This window comes from Alnus glutinosa, chromosome 1, assembly GCF_958979055.1.
Source record: "Alnus glutinosa chromosome 1, dhAlnGlut1.1, whole genome shotgun sequence".
NCBI lineage: Eukaryota > Viridiplantae > Streptophyta > Magnoliopsida > Fagales > Betulaceae > Alnus > Alnus glutinosa.
In genome coordinates this window covers 15,981,572-16,008,988 of record NC_084886.1, presented here as the reverse complement: position 1 = coordinate 16,008,988, position 27,417 = coordinate 15,981,572, and the positions used below count along the sequence as shown (strand labels likewise).

General features: G+C 34.6%; 1 protein-coding gene across 1 annotated transcript; it reads right to left on the bottom strand.

Moving 5' to 3' along the window:
- Positions 1 to 14,030, bottom strand: LOC133877959 (ankyrin repeat-containing protein At5g02620-like). The gene is made up of 10 exons (XM_062316462.1): positions 13,760 to 14,030; positions 13,416 to 13,537; positions 11,746 to 11,887; positions 11,580 to 11,638; positions 11,313 to 11,505; positions 5,360 to 5,728; positions 4,150 to 4,679; positions 1,103 to 1,745; positions 114 to 213; positions 1 to 10 (listed from the first exon to the last, which is right to left on the bottom strand). The coding sequence occupies exons 3-10, from the start codon at positions 11,861 to 11,863 to the stop codon at positions 1 to 3; spliced, it is 2,022 nt and encodes a 673-aa protein (XP_062172446.1). The 5' UTR covers positions 11,864 to 11,887; positions 13,416 to 13,537; positions 13,760 to 14,030.
- Positions 14,031 to 27,417: the final 13,387 nt, after the last annotated feature.

Here is a 27,417-nt window from a genome sequence, read left to right as displayed (position 1 = left end):
TCAGTCTCCTCTGCATTTGAACACAATCTTTCATCATAGCAAGTCATTTTTCATGGCATTGCCAGGCAAAACAGCATATTGGGTTCTATGTTGTTTCTGAGTAAGTAACCAACCTATTTAGTTGCTTCTTAAGATTGTTGAGGATGCGGTCCAGATTGTGAGCCAAGCTGGATAGATCCACTGATTGGTCCCTGAAATCTACGGTAACCATACCTATTTATTAATAGTGCTATGATAGTTCACAAACTGCTTCCGGTACAAGCACAAACATATATAATAGTTGATATTTATAAATTTTGTTCATAAATATCATACTACAAAATCAGGATTTAATGGAAAAATGAAAAGAAAGTAAAAAAGTTACTATATGTTTATCAATACCCTACCAATAATGCAGAATACAAACTTTAATTGCTTATTAATTAATAGATTAATCAATTTAAAGAGTGTCAAAGATCTTGAGACATTAGAGGGGGGAAAAAAGAGAGAAAGTTATTAATAGATTAATCAATTTGATTTGGATGATAACTTCTGAAAAAAAAAAGAAAAAAAAAAGGGACCTGATCAAGTTGAAACATTTATGAAAAATATTTAAGTTAATTTAGACAAAATTATTAAATTCGTTGTCCATATAAATTAAAAGCACAATTTTAACATGATTGTTAAGTTGTTTGATGTGTTGGACAAACCATACCTAAGATTCACTACAATTCTCGTTTGAACTCACAAATTGCTTCCGGTACCATGCATGTGCCACAACAATTCTTTGTTTTGAAAGTACATGCATGAATTGTCTTAAAAGTACATGGGTTTTAATTTTAAGACAAATATATGGGGCCTAAGTTCTTTGTTTTGAATTTAAGGATCAAAATTTTTAGTAGCAAATAAGCCATTCATTTTGTTATATTTTTTGTTCAATTTTTGACTGCAGAAATGCCAATTGACATTCTTTATGAATTTGCCAACTGGTGTATCGTCATCCAACATATGCAAAGTTATGCTTAAAAGATTTGACAAAAAAGAACAAAATTAAATTAAAGAAAACTAAACAAACTTCCACAAAAAAAAACAATTTTGGCATAGAGTTAGACTCTTTACATACCTTTAAATTTTCCGGTTAATAAATGGAAGATTTCAAAGAAGGATAAGTCAATACCTTTTCCAAACACAAAAAGGAGGATAGCAAGGAAGCTTAAGCCAATGATACAATTGGGAATGGCAAGACCTAAGGAAGGCACTAACACAACATATGTGCCCGTCACAAATGCCAGCACCATTGCTATCATGGCCCACAAAATCAACCTAAAGGCCATATAGAGAAGTTTATCACGAAGCTCTTCATCCGAATATGTTTGTAACTCTTTATCGTAATATCTCTCATTGAAAAGAAATGGCATCAATAAGTGGATAAAGACAGCAGAACTTGACAACACCATGGATATGATATCTGTAAAAATGAATGCGCTGAAAGCAATATTTTTTCTAAGAAGTGCAGAGCCTGGGTGCGATGAGCCTTCTTCACTACCCACGAATCCTCCAGGCATGGTAATACATGCCGCAAACGTCACCGTTGTAATGAGTGCACCCACTACCAAATGGGCTTCAGATGCTTTCTGCAACATTGATATCCTCTCTCTGTCCCTCTTTTCTTTTTCCTTTTTCCAATCTTGTTTTGTGTTAACATATTTGCCAGCTATTACTCGTCGAGGTCGTAGAAATGGACAGTTCTTCTCAATCACATCAATCTGTGTAATATATATACCGATATAATTAGGGATTTTTAGGAAAAATGTCCACGAATGACGTACCCCCTCTAATAATAATTACTATTCCATTGTCAACGTTGAATGTCCTCCCCCAAACCACAAAAAATTAAAAATATTACCCCAATGAAAAAAATAATCTTCATAAAAATTTTAAAATTTTTGTGTATATATATATATAATGTCATTTTTATCTTTTTGCTAACTTTGGAGGAACAATATTGATATTTTTTTATAGTTTGTATGTGACATTAACAATACGACAATAAGTTGAGAGAAATGTGAACTTTTCTTGAATATTTATATAGCTTGTAAGAAAAAATACACATAATATTTTTTATTTCAGAGAGGATTTAATATGAATTTTTTAATAGGTTGAATTTTCTAATGATGATTTACTATGGATTTTCATATACCCCACGTTCAAATTTTTTTTTTTTGGTCGAAGTATGAATTTTGTTGCTGCATTATGTGTCAGATTTTAATATCTTTCTTAGCGTAATTTAATTTTTGAAGTTTTAAAACCGTTATTGCTGATGCAGTACGTAGATTCTTTTCAAATGTTGATGTAGTGCAAGCAAAAAGTAATAAAACAAGTAGAAACTATTATAGCCCCTAAGTAACCTACATTGTCATTTGTTTTCATAGATTTTTATTTTCTGAGATCAACATGTAATTCGCATGCCCAGTAAGAATTATAAGAACATGTATATATATATGACCGTGATCAAATTAAATCACTCATATCGCTTCAAGACAAAATTGGAATTTAAAAACAAGCAAAAGAAAAAAAAAAAATAAATTGCTGCCTGTTAAAAAAAGAAAAGAATAAAACCAAAAAAAAATAAAAATGAAAGTTTAAATATACAATGACATTATTATTTAACCTTTCAACCTCTACAGTTTAACAGTTTTAATGCTGACTCCTGTAGAGAACATGACATCGCCTTATGACACAGTCAATTATTAAGCGATGGCCCAATCGGAAGCCCATCATCGTGGTAAACGCCAAGTCACATGGAACTATGGAAGCAGAACAACAAATTTTCTACTGATATAAATTTTACTGTAAAACTTTAAAAAGGCGAAAATGTGGTAATGTTTAGGAAAGTTTCAATAAGTGTTTTAAGTATTAAAATGGGTGAAAAAATTAAGAATTAATTTGGTAGGGCAATATTTGAGAAAAGTAGCGAATTGGTTTGGTAAAGATTTTTACGAGTATTTTGTAAAATTTTAAAATTGAGTAATATCAGTTTAAATTAAAAAAGTTCAAAATAAAAATTCAAGAAAAAGTATTAGACCCTGGTGGCAATGTTGTCAACGTTTTGATGATCTAACAGCCACCATGGGCTACAATCACTACCTAGTTGCCACTGCAGGGTCGCCAGACAATTGTCATCGCTATCGGTTGGCCACAGCACTAACCCATAAGTATAGACAATTTTAAAAGGGTTGTGTTTCATTTTTTATAAGAGTTTCATATTCGTTTGGAAATTGAATTTTTAAAAATTAGAATTGAATTTTAATTTTACTGTACGAATTTCATGGTTTGATTATTTGAGATAAAATTTGAAAAAGTTGAATAAAATATAATTTGTTTTTGAAAAAAGTAAAGAAGAATAAAGATTTTCTCTATTCCCAAACACACTGTTTCGATAATGGTTGGGACCACACATGAAAATCCATTGTGCCAAAAATTGGGAGACCCAATGTAGGTCTCAAAAAGAGCAACTCAATAAGTCTCTTGTGTCATTCTTGTGTTCATAAAAAATCAATAGTAATCAATCACAAACTCAATAGTTAGTTTAAAAACCACATTTCTTGTACGGGTACAAGAATAACAAAAAAATGACTTGTAACATTACTCGTCCCGCAATTAATCCCATTGGTGAATTTGAAAATGGAATTTATTTGAATCATTTTCCAAATCCATTTGGGTAAGTGGTATTTGGGAAGAGTTTTTAGCATTTAAAATGCTAGAGAAAAAGGCTTTTCTAAAATTTTACAAAACAAGCCCTCATATTTTCAAACTGTAAACAAAAAGCTACACCTTCTAAAACGCACGGTTTAAAAAACAAGCACAGTTTTATTAATTGTATTTTTTAAAAAGTTGTATTTTCATTAACTACATTTTTAAATTATTACATTTACAAATAGCGTTTTTTTTTTTTTTAATACAAATAGCATGTTTTGAAACCACTAAACTAAATGGGCACTTAATTTAGTGAAAAGGAGTAAAAGACAAACATGCCATTCAAAGAAGAAAACTGATTACTTAGAATTAAAACACAAGTTAGATGGCCCCACAGAAGACCTTAAAAACAGATAAATAAATAAAGATAGAAATATTTTTTTTTTCTAAGTGCAAAATAAAATTATATGTTACCTTTTTTTCTAGGAACATTTCAATATTAGCTCGGAATATGTCCCACGGGCAGAGGTTTTTTTTGTTGAAAGCCATCTTGTCGACTCGAGGGTCAACAAAGAAATTCCATGCTAATCGCGCAGTACTGAAAGAGTAATGAAGAGGAGTATCCCCATCGGCATTCTCCTTATTCAAAAGATATTTGAGTGACGAATTTTCTAAGATAGCTTGGATGAGCAACCTGGATACCCAGGAACTTTTGAAAGCAAAATGGAGTAGATTCCAACCTCTGCTATCAACAAGTTCGCAACAATCTGGACACCTTGATACAATGAGAGACACTACACCACTATTACCCTCATGAGCTGCAATATGAACAGCTGTCCTTCCCTCTTTGTCTTTCATGTATGCTACATCTCTATCTTTATCCAACAACTTCTCTGCTAAGCTTGAAGAATAGTCGTATGCAGCGAAGTGAAGCGGAGTCCAACCGTCATTGTCAACTATTCTACTTATACCTTCAATTTTATCTAGAATTCTTCTGGTTATACCTAAAATAATTAAAATATGTTAATGTAATTACACAATTAGCAATGGTACTTGTCAGGAAATTGAAAAAAGCATCCTACTTTATGATCATAATTGAATCTCAATCTAATTTATAATTAATATTTAGTTTCTACTCTCTTCGTAAAAATCAAATATTTATCAATTATAATCTCAAATATACTCACACAGTTCATCAATCCATATGCAAAAAAAAAGGCATCAACAGCAACATGCAAATGCAGAGTACAAGGAACACATTAGGATTCAACTTAAACACGTAGGCCATATTTTAATTGTTAATAGTATTAATTATGTTCTCTACATCTAACTGGCTTTCGTTGCAACAATATAGGAATATACTCAGATCAATCAACAACAAATGGTTGGAATCCTCAATTTTTAAAATGACATCATTAGATAGGTTTATATACAGATCACCATCAACCTTAGAATTAAATGACGATATGTTAGATTGAGCTGATAGGAGTGAAATATTCGGAAAAAGAATTCAGTGAAAACTCATAAGAAATTGTTAATTGTCATACCACACATTTCCGTCCTCCTTTTCATAAATTTATTATTTATGGTCCACCACATATAGCTGTTTAAATAATATAATAAACTTTAAAGAATTAGAGCTGCATTACTCATTACTAGACTAAACTGTAAAAATAGGTAGTACCTGTATTGTCCGTTATTACAGCAGCATGCAAAGCCGTCCTACCAAGGGGCCCCCTATGCGCTGGTGATTTGCAATTGTCTAAAATTTCGATCACCACATCTTCAAACCCTCTCTCAACAGCTATGTAAAGGGGAGTCTCACCAGCATCATTAGCAGAATATAAAAAATTTGGGTTTGATTCGATTAACAATTGTACAACCTTAAGGTGATTATAACGTACAGCCTCATGCAAAGCCGTATCATTCTTCTTATTCACCTTCCTGAGCATTTCCTCAACTACTGGTCCAATTCCACCTTCAGGGTCTTGATCGAGAGTTCTAGCACAATATTTGATTAAAACATCCACAATGTCATCATGCCCATACCTTGCTGCAATGTGCAATGGAGTTTCACCGTCTGTATTAGCTTTATTTAACAAATTTGGACACATTACAAGAATTTCATCCACAAATTTGGTTCTTGATTCCGATCCAGCATTGGGGGTTGTTAATTCAAACTCTACACCGGGGGTTGCTTTGGATCCGAAATTGAGGGATTTGATGCAAACATGTTGTAACAATAGGTGACACATTTGAAGAATTTTTCGCCCAAAGTTGGTCGTTGATTTCGATCCTACATTGAGGGTTGTCGACTCTGATCCAACAATGGGGGTTGTTGACTGGCAATTGGAATTTAGGGCTGTAATGTAAATATGGAGGACAGTGTTTTCATTTGGGGTTAGTAGGCAATCAAGATTAGATTGATGATTTTTAAAGAACTCGATATTGCCTTCTGTTGCAGCATTGTAGGAATCATAATCCATGCCAATATTTCTAAACACAATATGGTCCTACAAATAACAGATTCTATGCCTCACCGCATACACTTTGAACTGCAAGGAAAATATCATGAATTAGGCATTCATAAGGTCATGTGGAAAAGCAACAATCCAAGAAATTTAAAAATGGAAAAGAGCATGGAAATTAACATTTCTTTTCCTTGTAGTAGAGGTAGATGGTCAACTCACCGATTATCACAAAAACTTAGGTTAAAAAATAATTAGCTTAATCAATTGATTACCATTCCAACACTCATTGTCACATGTGAATTCAAACTCTAACTATGTTTAATTAACATGTTGCCTCAAATTATATATTAATAAGTGAAGTCAGACATATATAACATTTTAATTGAAATTAGAAGCGGTTAAAACAAACAAATTTCAACCTTTGGACCTTTTGCTCTAATACCGTACAGGTTAAATCATATCAGATATCCTAAAAAGGTTAAATAGATAAAAACCTGATTGAGTTAATTATTTCATAAATATTCTAAGATAGACATGGCATAAGTTGATAAGATGAAAACAAATTTTTTTTGGCTGTCTATAACTAGGAAACTATAAGTATTGTTCTTATTACTTAATTACATCGAATTTGTTCATCTAATTCCAATTCTTCATGGTCCAACTGTTCCAGGTGTAGCACATATTCCAAATAGTTCCATTAGCTTACTCTCATGACAACTCGTCATGACCCAAAGTATGCATATTATTTAAGGAGCCATTCACATATTTTAATGAAAATTATAACGAAAAACAACATTATAATATGACAGCCTAAAATAATTCCTAAGAGCATTAGCAACTTCTTTTAAACTTTTTTCTCTATTTAGAGAAGTAATCTACATTTTACTTTTTCATTTAAATATACTCTACAATAACTTCTCTATTAATTTTCATAGGCCAATTAAATATTCTTTAATTAAATGTTAAGAACAAGAGAAAGGAAAGAAATTATTTTAATATTGTTTCAAATAAATGCGACAGAAATAAGATAAAAAAGATAAATTTGTACACACGGAGTGCGTTGATCATTCCCCAAATAATAATATTTAGGAAAACGGCAGCTAGTAATTTGAGACTTGCGTACTAATCCATTAGGAATTATTATTATTTTTTTTTTTTATAAGTCCATCAGGAATTATTTAAAGATAAACGCCAACAACGACATGAGAGAAAAAGCTCAAACATCATGAGTAAACAAAATAATCAATGAGTAATCCGAAGCATAGTTAGGAAGCTGACTATCCAACAAGAAACTTCTAGAAAAAGAACATCTGAGAGTTTCTAGAGAAAGAGAGGAAAGGGTGATTCATGTTCGCCGGGGGGGGGGGGGGGGGGTGTTAGCTGACTATCCAACAAGAAACTTCTAGAAAAAGAACATCTGAGAGTTTCTAGAGAAAGAGAGGAAAGGATGAATCATGTTCGCCGCCGGGGGGGGGGGGGGGGTAATTAATATTCCAACACTCATTGTCACATGTGAACTCAAACTCTCACTCTATTTAATTAATATGTGGGCTCAAACTTTACATGAATAAGTGAAGCCAAACATGTAAAATATTTTAATTGAAATTAGAGATGAGTAACATAAACAAATTTTAAAGTTCGAACTTTGGACATTTTCCAATAATAGTATGTTAAATCATATCAAATATCCGAAAAGGTTAAACAGATAAAAAAAATTATTAATTTAATTATTTAATGTATATTCTAAGATAGACTTGGCATAAATTGATCATATGAAAAGAAATTTTTTTTGGCTGTCTATAGCTAGGAAACTATAAGTATTGTTCATATTACTTAATTACGTTGAATTTGTTCATCTAATCCCAATTCCTCTTGGTCCAAATGTGCCAGGTGTAGCACATACTCCAAATAGTACCATTAGCTTACTCTCGTGACTACTCGTGATGACACAAAGTATGCATATTAAGGAGCCTTAATTTGGCATATATACTTGAATGAAAAATATAACGAAACATAGCATAATAATATAGAAAGCCTAACACCACCGCCAAAAGTTAAGGCCACGGCATATCCAAGCTAACATCAAACTCCATGTATCAACGCACCCAAAAATGATTTTTAAGAGCATTGGCATCAGCATTCTTAAATCTCATTCTCTTTCTTACGTATAGAAAAAGCTCTTAAAAAAACCACTTAAATTAGATTTTTTTTGTTGTTTCATAAACTAAGGAAACACTAAGGAAACAAAAAATTATACCCTACATTTAGGGAAGCAAAAGTAGTTCCCTTAACATTATTTTAATATAAAAAACTTTATATTTTCTCTCTCATTCGTCTATCATTTATTTGAAACATTATTTTAATGATTTCTCTTTCATCTCTTTTTTTTTTAGTATTTAATTTAAATAATACTTCAATGATATAGGGAAATGATAAGAGAAGCTATTGTGAAGTGCATTTAAATAGTGAATCAAAAAGTAGTTTAATTTCTTATATTGAAAAAAAGTTTAAGAGAAGTTGTTGCTGATGCTCTAAAGGTGAGATATGAGGAAATTACCTAGTTGAATCAACCGTGTAAATGACAGTGATGACAGTCGTAAGTAGCGGTTTCCGTCGCAAAAGTCACTTCAAGTCAATATATTTAGATTGAGCTACCATGAGAAACAAAAGAATGTAATGGGAGACGAAGATGAAGGAAAAATGAACAAATATGCATAAGAAAGGAAAAAAAAAAAAAAGAAGCAAGAGAGATGGTTGCGAGCATGGAGTGATCAGGCAACATTGTTTCCAAATATATAGGCAAATGCCGTAACAACTTGAGGGTAAAATTGAATTGGCAATGCATCGAGGGCTACCCTTGTAAATAATTTGAGTACATATGAACATACAAAAGAGGAAAAGGAAAAAAAAAAAAAGGATAAAAGAAAAAGGAGGAAAAGGAAAAGAAATGATAAAAGAAATGACAAGAGTTACCCACTCTTTGAATCTCTCTTTAAGCAAAGAAGCTTGGAACAATCTTATAATTGCTTGGAACAAGAGTTATCCACTCTTTGAATCTCTCTTTAAGCAAAGAAGCTTGGAACAATCTTATAATTGCTTGGAACAAGAGTTACCCACTCTTTGAATCTCTCTTTAAGCAAAGAAGCTTGGAACAATCTCTCTTTAAGCAAAGAAGCTTGGAACAATCTTATAATTGCTTGGAACAAGAGTTACCCACTCTTTGAATCTCTCTTTAAGCAAAGAAGCTTGGAACAATCTCTCTTTAAGCAAAGAAGCTTGGAACAAGAGTAACCCACTCTTTGAATCTCTCTTTAAGAAAAGAAGCTTGGAACAATCTCTCTTTAAGCAAAGAAGCTTGGAACAATCTTATAATTGCTTGGAACAAGAGTTAACCCACTCTTTGAATCTCTCTCTTTAAGCAAAGAAGCTTGCAAACAATCTTATCCACAATGTTCCCCCCCTTCTAATGGGATGCCACGTATCAAGCTTTAGTTAGCTAAAGAGGTTCTTAAAATATCTTAAGCAAGAAAAGTTTTATTTATGTTTCCATAATATCTGTACTTTTGCGGTTGGGTTTTGTTTCCATAGGAGACCATTCTTTAGAGATTTTATTCTGATTTTAGCAGTATTTGTTCCTCTTCCACCCTTGCAAATGAGTTGTTTCTTCCTCAGCGCCCACCCAACCCTCAGAAAGGGGTTGTCTTGGACAGAGTTAAATGTCTTTGCACGGGTCATGCCCCTGTTCATCACTGGTTTGGATTTTTATCCGTCTTGTGCGGACAAAGCCTTGGCTTTGTTCAAAATAGATAGGACTGGAACCTTTTAGTTCCTCTGGAACTGAAAACTCACTATTTCCTCATTGGTTACCATTCACTTTGGCACTGCTTTATTAGATTTGGGTTTATTGTTAGGATAGTAATGCTACATACCACATTTGTATCCTCCTAAAATTGATGTGGCTCTTAAAATCTTCATTAGATCAAAATTTAATAGTGATCTATCATAAATTCAATGATGATTTTAAAAGCCACATTAATTTTAAAAAGACACAAGAGTGATATGTAGCATTATTCATTGTTGGGGTGCCTATCTGGCCATCCCTCTGCTTTCATGTTTGTAACCATACTCTTGTTGAATGAATATCGTACTTACAAAAAAAAAAAAAAAAAAAGTCCAAAGCTATTCCCTCCCTCATAGGAACTTCACTAAGGATATCGATCTATTTTAGCTACTCAAAAAGCTATCTTTTATATCTTACCAACTCATTTTTTAAAACAAACTTCAATAAATTATCTATTTCACTATTTATTTATTTTTAAATATTATTTGCTTATGTATTTTATTATTATTTTTAACCCAACTGTTTTCTTTTGCTCTCACATGTGTGATGTATCTCTCTCTATCCTCTTCTCTCTGACCACCGTTTCATCTCCCTCCCATGCTTTCAACGAATATATTTCAACTAATAGAATTTGAACTTCAATGATTTGTATTGATGTGTAGTAACGTATATATAGAGAAAATAGTTACATGATCTTTTGATCAGTTAAGTAAACCTATCTAAAGTTTGAATTACAAACATAAACCTTATCTAGCTTATCTAGAGTTTGAACAGAATTCAAACTCTCTATTTTAAATATACATAATCCTATCTATTAGTTAGGAGTCTACACTAGAGAGGAGTCTTCACTTGAACTTGAACGAGATTCTGCTGATGCTGAGGTGGCAGCAGTGATATGGTTTACATAAAGCTCTTTAGTTATTAATAACTAAATCAGTGCACCAATTCCTAGAAAAGTCAACACAAAGATCTTGGCCTATTTCTTCATTCATGAAACTCAAATTTTAGAGCGTTACCAATGGCAAAAATAACTGGCACAGGACCACAGATTGAGGATCTAAGGAGGCACAGGAAACAGGTTGAAGATGTTCACTGAATAACAGGAAAGCTACTGCTAAAAACAACAGCTAGAAAAAGACAAGTGTTTTAATTTTCTTATTTAACATGGAAAGGGAATTTTGCACTCCAGACTGCTTTGTACAGTGCTTGGATTGGGACAAAGAACTAATGGCAGAACTGACATAAAATTTTGTAAAACTAAATAAGTAAAAGCGAAAGATAGAGATGAACAAGAATAACTACTGATAAATAGGGAAAACTATTACCCTTTCTTTCTGGTAGCATCCCAGTGCTTTCAGCTGAAACTGGAAGGATGGTGAAGAGACTAGCTTCATCATTAAGGTTCTCTTTTTCTGTACTGCTCTCCAATGAACCAGTCTTTATGGCTTCAGCCAATCTGGCATATGCAGTTGCTTGGCTATGCAAATCAACTGGACCTAAGGCTTTCAAACTAAAATCCTACGAAACATACAAAAAAAGAAATTAAGATCATCCAAGTTAAATAAGAAATATAATAAACAGAGTTCAAAAACCTTCATCGCAGCATTTGTTGGCTTCTGCTCTTCTTCACACTTCTCAGACAAACTGTCGCCTGCCTCAGCCAAAATACATACACATATACATAAAACAGGTTAACAGAGGGGAGTAAAACTCACAAAGGTAGCGGAATAACTTAAAAGCTTTGGAGGCTGAGAATACCAAAATTTCTGTTAGGAGCAGGATCTTCAGGATTGTCCATCAGCCTTCGGGTCAAAGGACCGGGATTAATGAGAGAGATACTTCGAATTTCATAACGAATAGCCTCTAGTTGTGCCATTGTATCTTGAAGTTCTTTGTGAACCTAAAAGTTAGTACAAAAAACACAATTTAAATTGAAAAACCCTCTGTAGATTTTGTTGCTATAAGATTACCAAAACTATCTTTTGTCTTAACCAGGCATATGTTTTTGTTACCACCATCAAATAAAAGGTACTAATTATTTATATTTTGGATAACTCTACAAATATCTTTTGTAGAGGCTCTTTCTTGTCTTCTCTTGTCTTCATTCGGGTATTAATGTGTGCTCTTTACTTTACCATGTTAAAGAAAACTAATGTCCACCTATTCAAAAATAAGTTTACAGTGCACTGATATCCTCAACTTGAGCATATTCCATAGGGCGCTGCATGAAATATGTGCCACATCAAACACATTACATGTCTTACCTGGGGGCACTCAAAACACTGGTTTAGCAGCCAAAAATGAAAGTCAACTCAAAGGCTAATTCCATGAGAAGAATGCAATTACTGTAGCGACCGAAGGAACGCATTACCCACATCTGCGCCATCACTCCAAAATGACTACTCAAGTTGAAATTGGAGCTCCTTCAAATTACTTATAAAGTTCAGTTTTACCTAATAAGGAATCAATGTAGATAATTCATCTTCTCAATTAAGAACTAACTTTCTGAGGTATTACAATTATAATTATGGCTAACATGCCTATTGAGGCTACCAATAGCTAGGCCAATGCCTAGACCAAGCTATAAAAGGCCCAGAGCCGTAGGGACAAAGATGATACAAGATTTGGGGCATGTATCTCAACAAGAGGACAATGATGCGGATACATGTCCATATCATATCTGCTACCTTATGTACATGTGTCTTATGGCCTTGCCCATAATCATCGCTCACGATATTAGCAAAGGATCTTCTCCTTAGCACTCCTCCTCGCACTTACAAAGAAGTGCTCTTCTCTCTCTCTCTCTCTCTCTCTCTCTCTCTCTCTCTCTCTCTCTCTCTGTTTCTCACATCATGCTTGGACACCATTATTCATACAAGAAAGGGATAATGAACACAATAATTTAAACAAAGCATATAGTACAATTGGACATCAAAAGAAAATGGTAATTCCATCTTTCTCTTTGATAGCATTACAGAGCATATATCCAACCCCTAAATCAGATCAAACGTACCACAAGATAGAAAGCAATAAAGAACCTTCAATGTTATGATATCCTAAAGACAATCCTCCTCATAACATAAACTCATTTTGTATTCCATTAAAAAATAAAAATAAAAACACATGCTTCACGCAATGAAGGAAACACAATTCAACATTTTCATTTCCATGGGGCATCAAAACAAGTAAAAAAAAAAAACTAGCTAAAACCCATCAATCCCAAATACGAGTTAAGACTAAAATACATTTAACCTCAATGCAGCATTTTTCTTCCTGCCACAACCACTCATCCTCATTCTCAAAAGACCAAAGTGAAAATTTTGGTTATTCCCTTTTACCATATCTTAGCTCAAAGAACAATGCTTTCTCATCAATATAGTTAGTTATCTTTATTCTTAGAAACAAGAGGAGGAATTAAAAGAAATCACCTAGCGAGCTTGAGACTGCTCCATAACATTCTCGAATTGCCCACGAGCTAATTGAACGTACCCGATTGCTCGACCCGCTAACCTTCCCGCGGTTCTAGCAATAAGTGGAAGATCCTTTGGGCCTATAACCCCACAAAAACCAAAAGCCATTTCAATTTTTTGTTTCTAAGAGCATTCTCGTAAAGCGAAGACCCCATCACCGAAACCCACAACTTAGATAAACCCAGAAAAGCATTGACCAAATCGAAACGGGAAAAATGGAACACTCGAACCAAATTTTGAGCTAAAACCCACGAAAACCAAAATGTAACATACCCGCAAAGAGAAAGAGAGAGAGAGAGTACCGACGAGAGCAGCGGTGGCACCGACCAAGAGGAAGAGCTCTCCGTAGGAAATACCAAACATAGTGGGCCTGTGAGAAATAGTCTGCGGTCTCCAGCGCTCTCATAAAGTTGGTCACTGCAACAGCTGGAGAGAACCAAACCGTGGGATACGCCTGATTAATATGCTCGGAATTGATAACGCTGGGCTTCCGATTCCAATTTTCCAAAGCCTCGTGGAGGATTTTTTTTTTTTTTTTTTTTACTATGCCTTCAGTTCTGGTAACAACAAACATTTCCCTCGTGTGTATTTTTTTTTTTTTTGATCTATTTTTTTGTCATTTAAAACTTAGAAAAGCACGTATATCTCTTTAAAATACCGATTAATTGTTAAAATGTCTTTTAAATTATTAATTGTGTTAATATTTTTTCTTAAACTATCGAACAATTTCTATGTTCTACACAATGATAAAATACTTTTTTTAAAATTATATAAACAAAAAATTTAAAATTATATAAAAAAATTTTTAATTTTTTTATTAAAAAAAAAATACGAAATGGGATGCCACGTAACAAGCTTAAGCTAAAGAGGTCTTAAAAGATCTTAAAGAGTGGTGGAGCCGGATTTTGATCGGGGTCAGGGGGTTAAGATTTTTTTTTGTTTTGGTCAATAAAATAAAAATAATCTAAAGTTAATAAAAAATTAATTAACTATTTTTTTTAAAGCCGTGCTTCAGTGTGTTTTTTTTTTTTTTTGAAAAAAAAAGAGAGTAATATTTAAGGTCTGAAACCTAGCCAGACCCTCTTCAAGTCTCGCCGTTCTACTGTTTTTCTGCTCTCAGAGTGATCGAACACAAAGAATAAGAAAAAATGGTGCATGAACCAACCAAATCATAGCGCTTTCAAACAAATTAAAAGAAATACTTTAAGAATCAACATGAATGTTGCGCACCTAGATATGACTGAGAGAATCATTGCTGGGTTTAGTCAAGAAAGAATACGAGGGCGGTGGTGCATCTGGAAGAAATATCTCTACCTTGGCCGGAGAGGTTGCCGGTAAAATTTGCTGCGGTACTGTTTGTTGATGGATTTATGGTGGGGCATTGGGGCGGTGGTGGAAGGAGAAGAACGGACAAGGAGATGGTTTTGGTTTAAGAAATTGGATAATGCTTGGGTGAAGGAAATTTTGCTTCACCATGGCATTCTTGAAATTATTAAATTAAGGGAGACCATTTTCCAAGATAACTTTTTGGGTAATTACCTTTTCCTCCATGAACTATCAAAAAATACGCAATGCCCCATGAACTACCAACTCGATCAAAATAGAGCATTCAACTACCAAAGACAACCATTTTCCCCCCTTCCGTCAGTCAAAGGGGTTAAAACAAACGGTCAACGGGTCACGTGACTGTCACACGCCGTTTTACCATCATTTTCTTCCTCTTTTCTCTCTATGAACTGCCACCATCTTCCTCTTTTCCCTCCATAAACTACCACAATCTTCCAACATGCCCCCATGTAAAACGGCACATGACCCGTTGACTGTTTCTTTTAACCCCTCCAACTGACGGATGGAGGAAAAATGGTTGTCTTTGATAGTTGAATGCTCTATTTTGGTCGCGTTGGTAGTTCATGGGGCATCGCGCATTTTTTGGTAGTTCATGGGGAAAAAAATAATTATCCCTAACTTTTTCTTCTAATTAAATAGCCTACCCCGAACCGAACATACGTTGTTCCTTGCGGATCCGGATCCTCTCCGATTCTAATGAATTGGAGAGGAGCCGGCTCAAGTTCTGGATCTCTTGTGAATAAGCCACGTTTATCAGAAAAAAATAAAAATAAAAAAGTTAAACCTATCGTGCCATCAGTCTTCCCCATCTTTCCTTTTTGTTTTCTTCTTTGAAAGCGCAGATGATCAGCCGCCGTTCTTCTCCTCTCTCTCCGTTCTTCTTTTTCGTTCTCTTCTTTGAAAACGAAGACCAGCCTTTGGGCAAATCTCTCACTCTTCCCTGAAACCGGTTGCCGTCTTGTGCTTGTTGCCACCACCGAGTCTCATCCCGAGTCGACTCGTCAGAATCGCCCGGCTCCACCGGGTCCACCCTGTAACGGATATATTAGTTAATGGGCTGCCTTAATAGTTTAATGGGCCTTGTTTCATGCCTAAAACATTTACCTAGTCTTGTTTATATAGACCTACCTAAAGGCCATTAAACTAATAAGCCACTAACTAATAAGGCCCAAGGCCCATTAAACTATTAAGGCGGCCCATTAACTAATATATCCGTTACACACCCCTTGGCCGACACGGCGAGAACCCAGTCTGTCTCCTCCCGGACTTGGTGTCCACCGGAGACCTTACCAGCCTGCGAGTAATTCCGACGCACCTGCCGGAGTGCCTCGAAAAGCTTGGTGGAATAGATCCTCTGCTCCATCTCGGCTCTCCACCTGGTTTTGGGTCCCGTATTCGGATCTCGCGCTTCGTCCTCTGTTTTCCTCCTCCTTTTCCGATTCGAATCGTCTAAATTTTAGTCGGAGATCGAAGACGCCATGGAAACTAATCGAAACGCAGGCTCTTGAGGTGAGGAAGTTTACAATATCCTTCGTATAAACCTGCAGATCAAGACCCTCAACACCACCGTAAAAAACCCAGGACCCCCAACACAACGATTTGCGATTTGGATAAGAAATTAGAGAAGAAATTTCAGGAAACAAGACCCACGGTTAATGTTTTTTCAAGACACATATCACCCACGGTTTACATGTAAAAAAGGGAAATGGCCAAGCCAATGGCATTGAGGATTTCTTCCTTAAAAAAAAAATGGCGTTGAAAATTTCTTGAAGACATTAATTCATGTTTTGCTGTTGAGGATTTTAATGGACTGTATTTTTTTGTGAATAAAAAATTCTTGTGTGAATGAGGATTTTTGCTGATTTGAAGAGGATCAGCAGCAGTGGCTCTGTGCAGGATTGGTGGCGGCTCTGTGGTGGTTTTGGTTTTGATTCTGGAACGAGAGAGGGAAAGACTAAAGGCACGATGGTTTTTTTTTTTTTTTTGAAAACACGTGGCTTATTCACGGCCTTGCATCTCTTTCAAGAGATGCAGACCGTGAACTGGCTACTCTCTCTCCAGTTCATTAGAACTGAAGAGGATCCGGATCCGTTCCTTGCGGCCCTTTTGCTTGAGATTAAAAATAAAAGAAACGATGCGTTTGAGTCTTAACAAAATGCAACTCCAGAAAATAAATGAAACGGCGCATTTCAATAAAAAATTTTGGTTTGTAAACTCTTCCATTGTTGCATTAAACGCCGCGTTTTACAAACTATACTGTTCGTCTTCAACCTTCCTTTCTTCTGAAGATTTTGAACAATTCTGACTTATGAGCAACTTAATTTATCAAAACGCGAAAAATCGTTCGCTAAGAGTTATAAATTTTACTCTTTCTAAAAAATAACTTGCCCCTTAGTGAGTGAATGACGAGGGGGGGGGAGGGCGGGGGGCAAGAAAGGATATTCAAAAAAATTTCTTTGGAAGTGAAGAAACTTTTTGGGGAGGTGAGGGGGGGAGGGCGGGGGGCAAGAAAGGATATTCAAAAAAATTTCTTTGGAAGTGAAGAAACTTTTTGGGGAGGTGAGGGGGGGAGGGGGGGGGGGGGGCACTTGCCCCCTCTCGACCCCGGCTCCGCCCCTGGATCTTAAGCAAAGAAAAGCATAGTCAAGGTCCTAAGCCATTCCCTCCCTCACTCCCATTAGCATAGGACATTCAAACTTATTTTGCTTTTCTTTCTTTTTTTTTTACGAACATTCAAACTTATTTTTCATTCGCTCTAAAAAAAGTTGCTTACCCTTTTTATAAACAAAAGATAAAAACAAAAACAAAAGAAAGATAATCTTTACTTTTTATATACGATAGACAGTTAATTACTTTACTTTTAATTAAATTAAAGTCTCATTTATTGTTGTACGCAACAAATTATTTCTTACTTTTACAAGTGGTCCACAAACTTCTAGCATGCTATTTCTTCATCCTTTAAGTTGGTTGATAAGATTATATGAGAAATGTTTTGCTATACATTTTCATCTTATCTTTGTTTGCATGGACCAATAATATTATGAAAAAAAAATTAAGGTTTCACTACACTCTATCTCTCACATTATTAATCCATATAAATAAGAGTGTGATAAGAGTGAGATGAAAGTGCATAGCTAAGCATTTTTTAGATTGTATTATTCTATGTCGTCCAATAAAGGTGAAGGGATAAGGCTTTGGCCGTCATCAATTAAGCCGACATAGGACCTCTATGTCATCTACTAATTAATAACTGGAGATCTTCTGGCACGTAAAGAATTTTTTTTCCTTGTTTTCATATTTTCAAGCAAGCCTTTAGTCTTTCTGATTTGATCTATACTGTGTGTTATCAACGGAAACTTAAGTAACAAAGAAACTTTTACCATTTGTTACCATGAAGTTGTTATACGATGGTTCTCTCATTTCCTTTGGGTTATGAGACAAAATAACTAAACTTTGTACCTAGTAATCCATTTCTTTGACATAAGCAAATTATTCATCTATTTCTTTTAAGTACCGTATTTGATAAGGTTGAAAGAAATTTTTTTTTTGACTCTCCATCCAACTGAACTTAAGGTAAAATATTTTCTCCAGTTTAGATACCTTGCTAGATAAGAAAGTAATGTTTTAATCATAAAAGGAAATTTCCATCATTGATCTGCTGCTGAGGCTTGGAAAATCACTTGGTTGATAATTTCTCATTGAATGTCTTCAATATACCATTCTTCATGATTGATGAGAATTGTCAACTTTGGAACTCCTTCATGAAGGTTGATATTTCGATGGCTGTAAATTAAGATCTGTGTGATCTTAACTCCCTGATCTTCAATTTTTTGTTGAAAATTTGCAAAAACATCATGAGCAAGCAAGTTTTTTTTTTTTTCTTTTTTTTTCTTTTTTTTTCTTTTTCAAATAAAAAGATTTTTTAAAAAAAAAAATAAAAAATCTGGATCTAATTAAAAGCTCATTTTCCAATAGATTAGAAAGAGAAAAGAAATTATTTTTATTTCTTGAAAATGTCACTCTTCATCCAAATTTGTCTGTTTGACAGGATTGATATAGGAATATATAAATTTTTTTTAGTTTCGCTGTTTGGTCAGCTATTTTTTTTTTTGTCAAACAACTCATATATTGTTTGAACCTTCATTTTTTATTTAAATTTTGAAAGTTTCAGACACCATTGAGGCATTGAGTTCATTGTACACGTCTCTAGGGATTTTAGAATTATAAATATTTTTAATTTTCAAATAGTCTTGTTTAGACTTTTTAGGAGTCGAATAAACTCGGTTAATTACAGCATTATTGCTCATTTTTCTTGTATTCCCATACAGTTATCGATCAGAAGCATTTGTGTCAAGAATAAGTTTCTCTCATTTTATAGGAAAATAAATTGGAGCTAAAACTTCTAAATGCTGTTTGATTTGTTTTACTAATTCTAAATCTTTTTTGGTCGATAATCGATATTACCTCTTTATCTTTTTTAAATTTTTTCAGAAAGAGGTATTTCTTTATGAGAAAGATTCTTTATATAATTTCTTCCATAATTACGAATTTCTAAAAAAAAAAAAAACGTTGTAATTTCTTTTTATCTTTGATTTTTTTTTTTTTCCTGGAATTCTCCTATTTTTTGATAAGTAATAATTTCATTGAACAGCGCCAAGGGGCGCAACTCTAGTACCCAGGAAGTATACAAAAGAGTCCATAATCAGAGAAGACAAACGAACATGAAAGTAAAAAATCAACAAATGACAGACAACTCGGACTATGTGCCGACACCCACAAATATAACATATTAAGCACATTTCTACAAAGAGCCTCAACCGTAACCTCCACATCCTCAAAAAGCCAAGTATTTCTCTCACGCCACAAGCCCCACAAAACACATAAAGGAACCTGCTTCCAAATACGGATAGCAAAACCATGACCTAGCAAGGTGCCCCAACCACTCAATAAATCCAAAACACTACTAGGCATAACCCACTCCACCCCAAATAAGCTATACAAATAACTCCAAACAACCCGTGCCATGTCACAATGTAGAAGAAGGTGATCAATGGATTCCCCATGCTTCTTGCATATAACACACCACTCAACCACCACAATACCACACCTACGTAAATTGTTATGAGTTAAAATATTTCCGAAAGCAGCTGTCCAAACAAAGAACGCCACCCGCTTCGGAGCTTTAACACGCCATATACCCTTCCAAGGAAAATAAGCCGCCTCGTGACAAACTAAATCTTTATAAAAAGTCATCACTTCAAAATTCTTCTTCTTAGAAAGATTTCACACCACCCTATCAACCTCTCCGTGCCTGAGCACACTGGCTTGTATTCTCCTATTTTAGAGATAATATTTTATGTAGCTTTTCCACCTATAAAACATGTATTCTTTTATAGTTGACCTACCTTTAGATGTTTGATTCGAGTTGGACCTCGTAGCAGTTGCGGTAGTTTGGTGTAGTAATATTGATCCGGTTTTGCTTGAGGATTGATTGCAAGATTTTGAAGGCCACACATGGTAATTGTACTTTTGGGTAATGTGTAGACTTAGTATTTAATGCTTAATTGTGTATTAAGGTTTAGTTTTGATCAATGATATGTATAGTGTGATTTCAGTTAATATAATGACTCTTAGTAGATACTCTAGTTATAACTAATGTTGATGGAATATTTTATGTTTTCGCTGCATAGTATTCTATTTTTGAGGAGCAGAGATTTCTATGATCCTATTCTGTTAAAGTGTCATACATCGTTAAACTAACATTGACCATGACACCCCTTATCTCTTAATGAATTTTTTGAGAGTGAGAAATGGCCCATGTAATTTTACATGGTATCATAGCCGGTCCCTTACGATGATGGGTCTTTCCCTCCCGTCAATTGACCATGTGTTTAGCCAAAGTTGCTCACATGTAAGAGGGCGTGTTAAAGTGTCTCATATCGATAATATTAACTTGACCTTGAGGTCCTTGACACTTTATAAGCCATGGTGTCCCTCATCTCTCAATGTGTCTTTTGAGAGTGAGTAAGGCCCATGGACTTTTATATGATATCAGAGCGGGTCTCTTGTGATGATGGGTCTTTTCTTTCCGTATATTGAACAAGTGTTTGGCCAAGGTTACCACACATGAGGGGGCATGTTAAAGTGTCTCACATCGCTAAGATAACATTGACTTGAACACTATATATGCTATGAATACCTCTCATCTTTCAAAGCATCTTTTGAAAGTGAGTAAGGTCCAACACTACAAAAAACTGTGCAATTAGTGACATGGCTACAGTAAATTACTTTTTGACACGTCACTAATTAGTGACGTGTCAAGTTGTAGCATGTCCAAGGGCGGAACCAGGATTTTTGGTAAGGGGGATGAACTTGTATAATTTTTTTACATCAAAGTACCCATTCGATTCGAAATTAAAATTTTAAATTTTCATGATATCACAAATACACAATAGTATAAACTACTAGTAAGATAAACTAAGCATAATTTATAGGTTCCAAGAAAAAAGATACCTTTGAGCGTAGACTCTTTCTCTTAATAAGATCTCCCAAAACTCCCAACAACAACAATGATGAAAGTCAAGTCATTACAATGTTGTAACGTGCAAAGCCTAAATGATAAACCCATTTAAAAGTAAAAACATATTTGACCAAATATATGAAAGAGAAAGGCTCAGGGTGCGAGCCCCTACCTGAAATAGATGAAATAACATTCTAAGCTTGATAAGAGATATCTAGGTGCCAAGACCATGAATAGAGTAATGAAGTCCAGTATTTACAACAAAAAACTGTACAAACAATCTAGACTTGGAAACTGGAAAGCAAATGCCTTATCTATGACTGAGAATAAGTTTTTAATTTTTTTTTCTACATGGGTTCATGACCGAGATAATTGAACCATAACCTCTCATTACAATGCAATGAAAATCTCTAAAATAACTATATAAACCCAGAATCCAAGTGGGATTTCTATTTTCTACAGCCAAATACACTAGAAAAAAGTCTAACTTTAAGAAAGCAAACCAAGACAGAGTATCGAACAACAAACCAAAAGAACACAAAACAACCTGGTCGCTGATTTCCCAGCGGAAAACGCTTTTTTCGATGGCTAGGATGGTCCCGGAACACTCGATGCCCAGGTAGCCTTGACGACTTACCTACTTCACCTGCCCATTAAAAAAAAAAAAAAAAAATCCCACCATTTCAATCAAACTTCAAAACCCAAAAACCAAACAGAGGGAGCTATCAAACCCACTAGAGAGGGCTTAGGGCTCGAGGCCTTGAGAGCTTCAGCGAACTTCCCTAGATCGAGCTCCTCTAGTCTCCTCTTGTTCTCTTCCAACCTCTGTCGCCGATACTCCTCGTAGCTTGACTTCGATTCGACCACCATTCGGCCATCATGGATTCATGGGGATGCCATGCGTGGGGGAAATGGGGAAAAAGGAGATCATGGAGATGGCCAGATGGGTGCAGAGACTAGTTGATTTTTCAGAGGTGAAAGGGGTTAAAAAAAAAGTGTATCAGTAGAGACAAGCATTGGGGGAGGGGATGCCACATGTGGGAAAGGGGGGAAAAAGAAATGGGTGAGAGGGGTAAAAAAGGCAAAAAGAAAAAAAGAAATGGATCTGCAAAAAGCAAAAGTCTGGCAGAGGGAAGGAAGTGGGTTGGAGGATAAAATATAGGGTTAAAATATAAAGAAAAATTTTTAGTGGGGACAAATTTATAATTTTATATATTGTAAGTGAAATTTCAAAATTTTTGAGGGACATTCGTCCCCTAGCCACCAACATGGGTCCGCCCTGAGCATATCATTAAAATTTATAGTGACATGTCAATTATGGCACATCACTAATTAGTGACGTGTCAAACTTGGCACGTTATTAATGTTATTATATTATTATTTTTGTCTTTTATAGATTTGAAATTTAGTGACGTGCCAATTTCTTATGTCACTAATATATATATATATATATAGTTAGTGACGTTCCTATTAGTTAGGTCGCTAAATAGTGAAGTGCCAAAATTTGCACGTCACTAATGTTATTTCATAATTTTTTTTCAAATTTTTTAAGGGATAATTGCATCGTTGGTCCCTGTAGTTTGCCATAATTATTTTTTATTCCCTATAGTTCAAAAAGTTCATGGAAGATCCTCATGGTAAACAATAATTACAAATCGATCATTGAAGTCAAATTCTGTTAAAAAATTGATAAATTCTGTTAAATATAACGTCAGCGCCACATCGAACTAATAAGATGTCCATTACTTTCGGCCAGCTTAGATTTGATTGGTCCAATGAGTGTTTGCAATTTGTAATTTTCATTTCTCTGTGTTGTTTGGTTGCTGAGAAGCTGCTTGGAAAGTAAAAAAAAATTCATCAAGTGAAACTGTGGGCGATGGATTTTCGTCTGAATTTCTGGTAGTTTATGGGTGTTGGCCGAATGGGTAGTATGATTAGGTTTTGTTGTGGGGTTGTGGGTGATACTGCAATGGCAGTGGTATAATTCATTATTGTTTTAGATAATTACCACTTACCAGTTCAAAAACGAGGAATCATCTTCAACTTCCTCATCTTCAACCGGTTGAAGATGATTCCTCGTTTTTGAACTGGTAATTATCTAAAACAATAATGAATTATTATTTTTTTTTAAAAAATATCTTTAAAAAGGAAATTTAATGACGTGCCAATTAGAGATATGTCACTAAATGTCAATTAACAACTGTCGGTTTCAGGACGCTGAAAAAACGTCACCAATAACATGTAACTAACATTTAGTGACATATCAAACATGCTGACACATCACTAAAAACCCAATTTTTTGTAGCGCACGGCCATGGACCTTGACAAGGAGCAGGTTTCATCTTCACGGCTTCACCCAGTTTCCTCATTTGTGGGATTGGCACTTGGCAATGCTCATACATTGGTACGTACACAGTGCACACAAAGACACACACACACCTACTGATGAGAATGTAAAATGTCGTATTTTTCCCCTTAATATTTAATCTCTTATACTTATTTAATGCTTAAATGTACTCATTATTCTTATATTTTGATTTAGGATGCAAATTGAGGCATTAAATGCAAAACAAAGCTAATTGGGCGATTTTGGACAGTTTCGACATCAGTTCGTAATCTGGGCATAACTCTCTCATAAAAGCTCCGATTGAGACGATTCAAGATGCTATTGAATACCAAGAAAACAATCTACAACTTTCATGTTTGGCGTTTTGAGAGATACTAAATGAATAAAGGTCGAAATCGGACTTGAAGTTGACGTTCAGATGTGGATCTGATGCGGTTTAATTGCGGAAGTTTTCAGACATGGAAATTTCTTTACTTTGAGCCTTTTCATAATCATCCAATCAATTCCAGCCAAGCCAAGCAAATAAATGAAAAGTTAAAGCCAAAGGAAGAAAATGAGAGAAAAGATGCGTGGAGGACCATGGAATTAAAGAAGAGATTTGTAAGGACCACGTGGAAGAAGACAACATAAAAGGAGCATCTCTTTCCATGACAAGGCAAATTGATTTTCTCTCCATACTTGGCTGATTTGTGGGGACTTAAACAAGGAAAGAATCGATAAAGCATATGGCAACAAAAGTCCCCATTGAAATCATCACCTTCCTAATTATCCTAGCATTTATTTTATGTTTAATATTTTATTAATTAGTCAAGATTTGGGTAGTGTTATTTTAGGATAGTATTTGGAATATCTTTCATTAGGAGATTTCCTAGGCTTCTAGCATATGGGATGAAACGTGTATAAAAGGGGGAACCATGAGACCTTACACCACACACCTTCTACCACACATCTTCTATCTTCCATCTTCTCCCCTCTTCTCTAACTTCTTTGAGTCATGGCCCTGCGTGGCTAAACTTTCATAATTGGTCGAAGGAAACGGAAGCCTCGGAATCAATAAAACTGTGAGATCTAATTTGTTTTTATTGTTCGATTTATGCTTTGAATATCAGATGTTCTTATATACTTATTTTCATGATTGTCTCATTTAATTGCTAGGAGTACTACTAGTTTATTATTCGTTGCAATCTATTGCTAGGATGGATATCAAATCCGTAATTGTTTGATCCCTCCAATCTGTGAAGCAACTAAGATTTAATGATTTGCTGCTTCTCAGTGATTATTAAATCTTAGGAAGAACATCCGACGAAATTAAATGCAACCTCTTGTGCTTGTGTTGTTTCGCTTCATCGATCTCTCTAATTCTTAAGGCTGCTACTATATTAAACATATAGCGCTTGTCTTAGGTTGTTTAATAGATAGGGTTAATTAGAGCGCTTGTCTTCTAATTAACTACGACTAAGGAGAGATAGGAAAACAGTTCCAACGGTGAATATTCAAGTATGAATTGATATATATTTGCATCGATGATCAGTTGTAAAATTCCGACGGTGGAAGTTGACTTAGACCAATGTTTTCTTACTTGATTGATATTTTAAATTGTTTCTTTGTTATTTTTCTTAAAATTATTTTCATACTCAAAACCCCTCATCCTTGTTCACGTAGCATAAAATCCGACTAATTATTCTCCGTGGGATCAACCCTTACTTGCACTACTACATTTATATTTTTAGAAGTAAGTTTTTATTTTTTGGTGCTCGTGACAGCACGCCACCTACAAATTAAATGCCATCGACAAGCTGCAGGCATATTAATGTTTTTTTTTTTTTTTTGGAAACAAGAGGAGTTTATTCCATTTATCTGCTGGAATGAAATACAGTGTTCTACCCTCACTTTTGGGTTAATCAACAACAATAGGCTCATTCCTGAAGTGCACCATTTCCGGATGAACTTAATGCCTGGTATGCTTACAAATCGCTGCATAATGTACAATGGCACCTTAGAGCTTGCCTTGGATTCTAAACATCCTTTCCATGTCGATGCTCGTCCGCCTCACAATTGGAACCCACACAATCTTACCATGATTGCCTATCTCTATATGAACCTGCTTGAGAGTCCTAAGAACATTATACAAGATATATGGGCCCGAAATGAGCAACAACCCATATTTATACTTCAGCATAATATCTAAGTTAGCCTACTTGTGCCACATAATTTAATGTTAGCACTAAATTCATATTTTAATGGTGTATATGATGCCACGTAATATGAATGATGTACTCTCTAAGAGACATTGATCTAATAAAAGAGAAAAAAGAAAAAGAAAAAAAATGGTTAAATACTTTATTGGTACTTGAGTAAAAAACTGGTTAAATACCTAATTGGTAATTGAGTTTTGAAAGCTTTATTTTATGATACCTGAGTTTCAATTTACATCACAGATGGTAGGTCAATTTTGGAAAAAGACCAAATTGGTACCTCAGTCAAGATTTTCGTCCAAAAACTAACGGCCCACCACATGTCAACCCTTGAGGGTAGACACATGCCACAATATAAAAAATTACAAAAAAAAAAAAAAAAAAATCTTTAAAAATTAATTATAAAATAAAAAAAATATTAAAAATTTTAAAAAAAAAAAAATGAAAAAGAAGAGGGTGGCTCATGACCGGTCTGGGGTGGCCGAACCATCCCATGACAAAAAAAAAAAAAAAAAAAATTAAAAAAAAAAAAAAATAAATAAAGGGTTTTGGCACTTAGGGTGGTTTGGCCACACCCAAGGGCTATGGGGTGGTTCAGCCACACCCAAGGGCTACGGGGTGGTTCAGCCACTTCAAATGGCCAAAACCCTTTTTTTTTTTGTCATGGGATGGCTGAGCCACCCCTCTTCTTTTTCTTTTTCTTTCTTTTTCAATTATTTTTTTAAGTTTTTAATATTTTATTATTTTTTTTTTATATATTGTAATACATGTCAACCCTTGGTTGACACGTGGTGTGCTGTTAGTTTTTGAACGAAAAATTTGACTAAGATACAAATTCGGTCTTTTCTCAAAATTGATATACCATCTGTTATGCAAATTGAAATTCAAGTACCAAAAAATAAAATTTTCAAAACTCAGATACCAATAAGGTATTTAACAAAAAAAAAAACATATATATATATAAAGGATGGGTTAGCAAGCAAACCTCGTTAAACTCATTAGATCCATCAATGAACTGCTACAAGTTACTCTTGCCATAACATAGCGCCTTAAAAACCTCCACCATTTTGGGATGGTTTTGAAATAAATTAATGAGCATCTGATAAGCCTCCGTCTGAGTCTCCTCTGCATTTGAACACCATCTTTCATCAGCGAGTCATTTTTCATGGCATTGCCAGGCAAATTAAAGAAGCTATTGGGTTCTATGTTGTAACAAACCTATTTGTTGTTTGCAAATATTTAGTTGCTTCTTAAGATTGTTGAGGATGCTGTCCAGATTGTGAGCCAAGCTGGATAGATCCAGTACTGATTGGTCCCTGAAATCTACGGTAACCATACCTATCTATTAATAGTGCTATGATGGTTCACAAACTGCTTCAGGTACAAGCACAAACATATATAATAGTTTATATTTATAAATTTTGTTCATAAATATCATTCTACAAAATAAGGATTTAATCGAAATGAATACTTTACTAAAGAACTCGAAAGTAAAAAAGTTACTATATGTTTTATCAATACCCTACGTACCCATAATGCAGAATACAAATT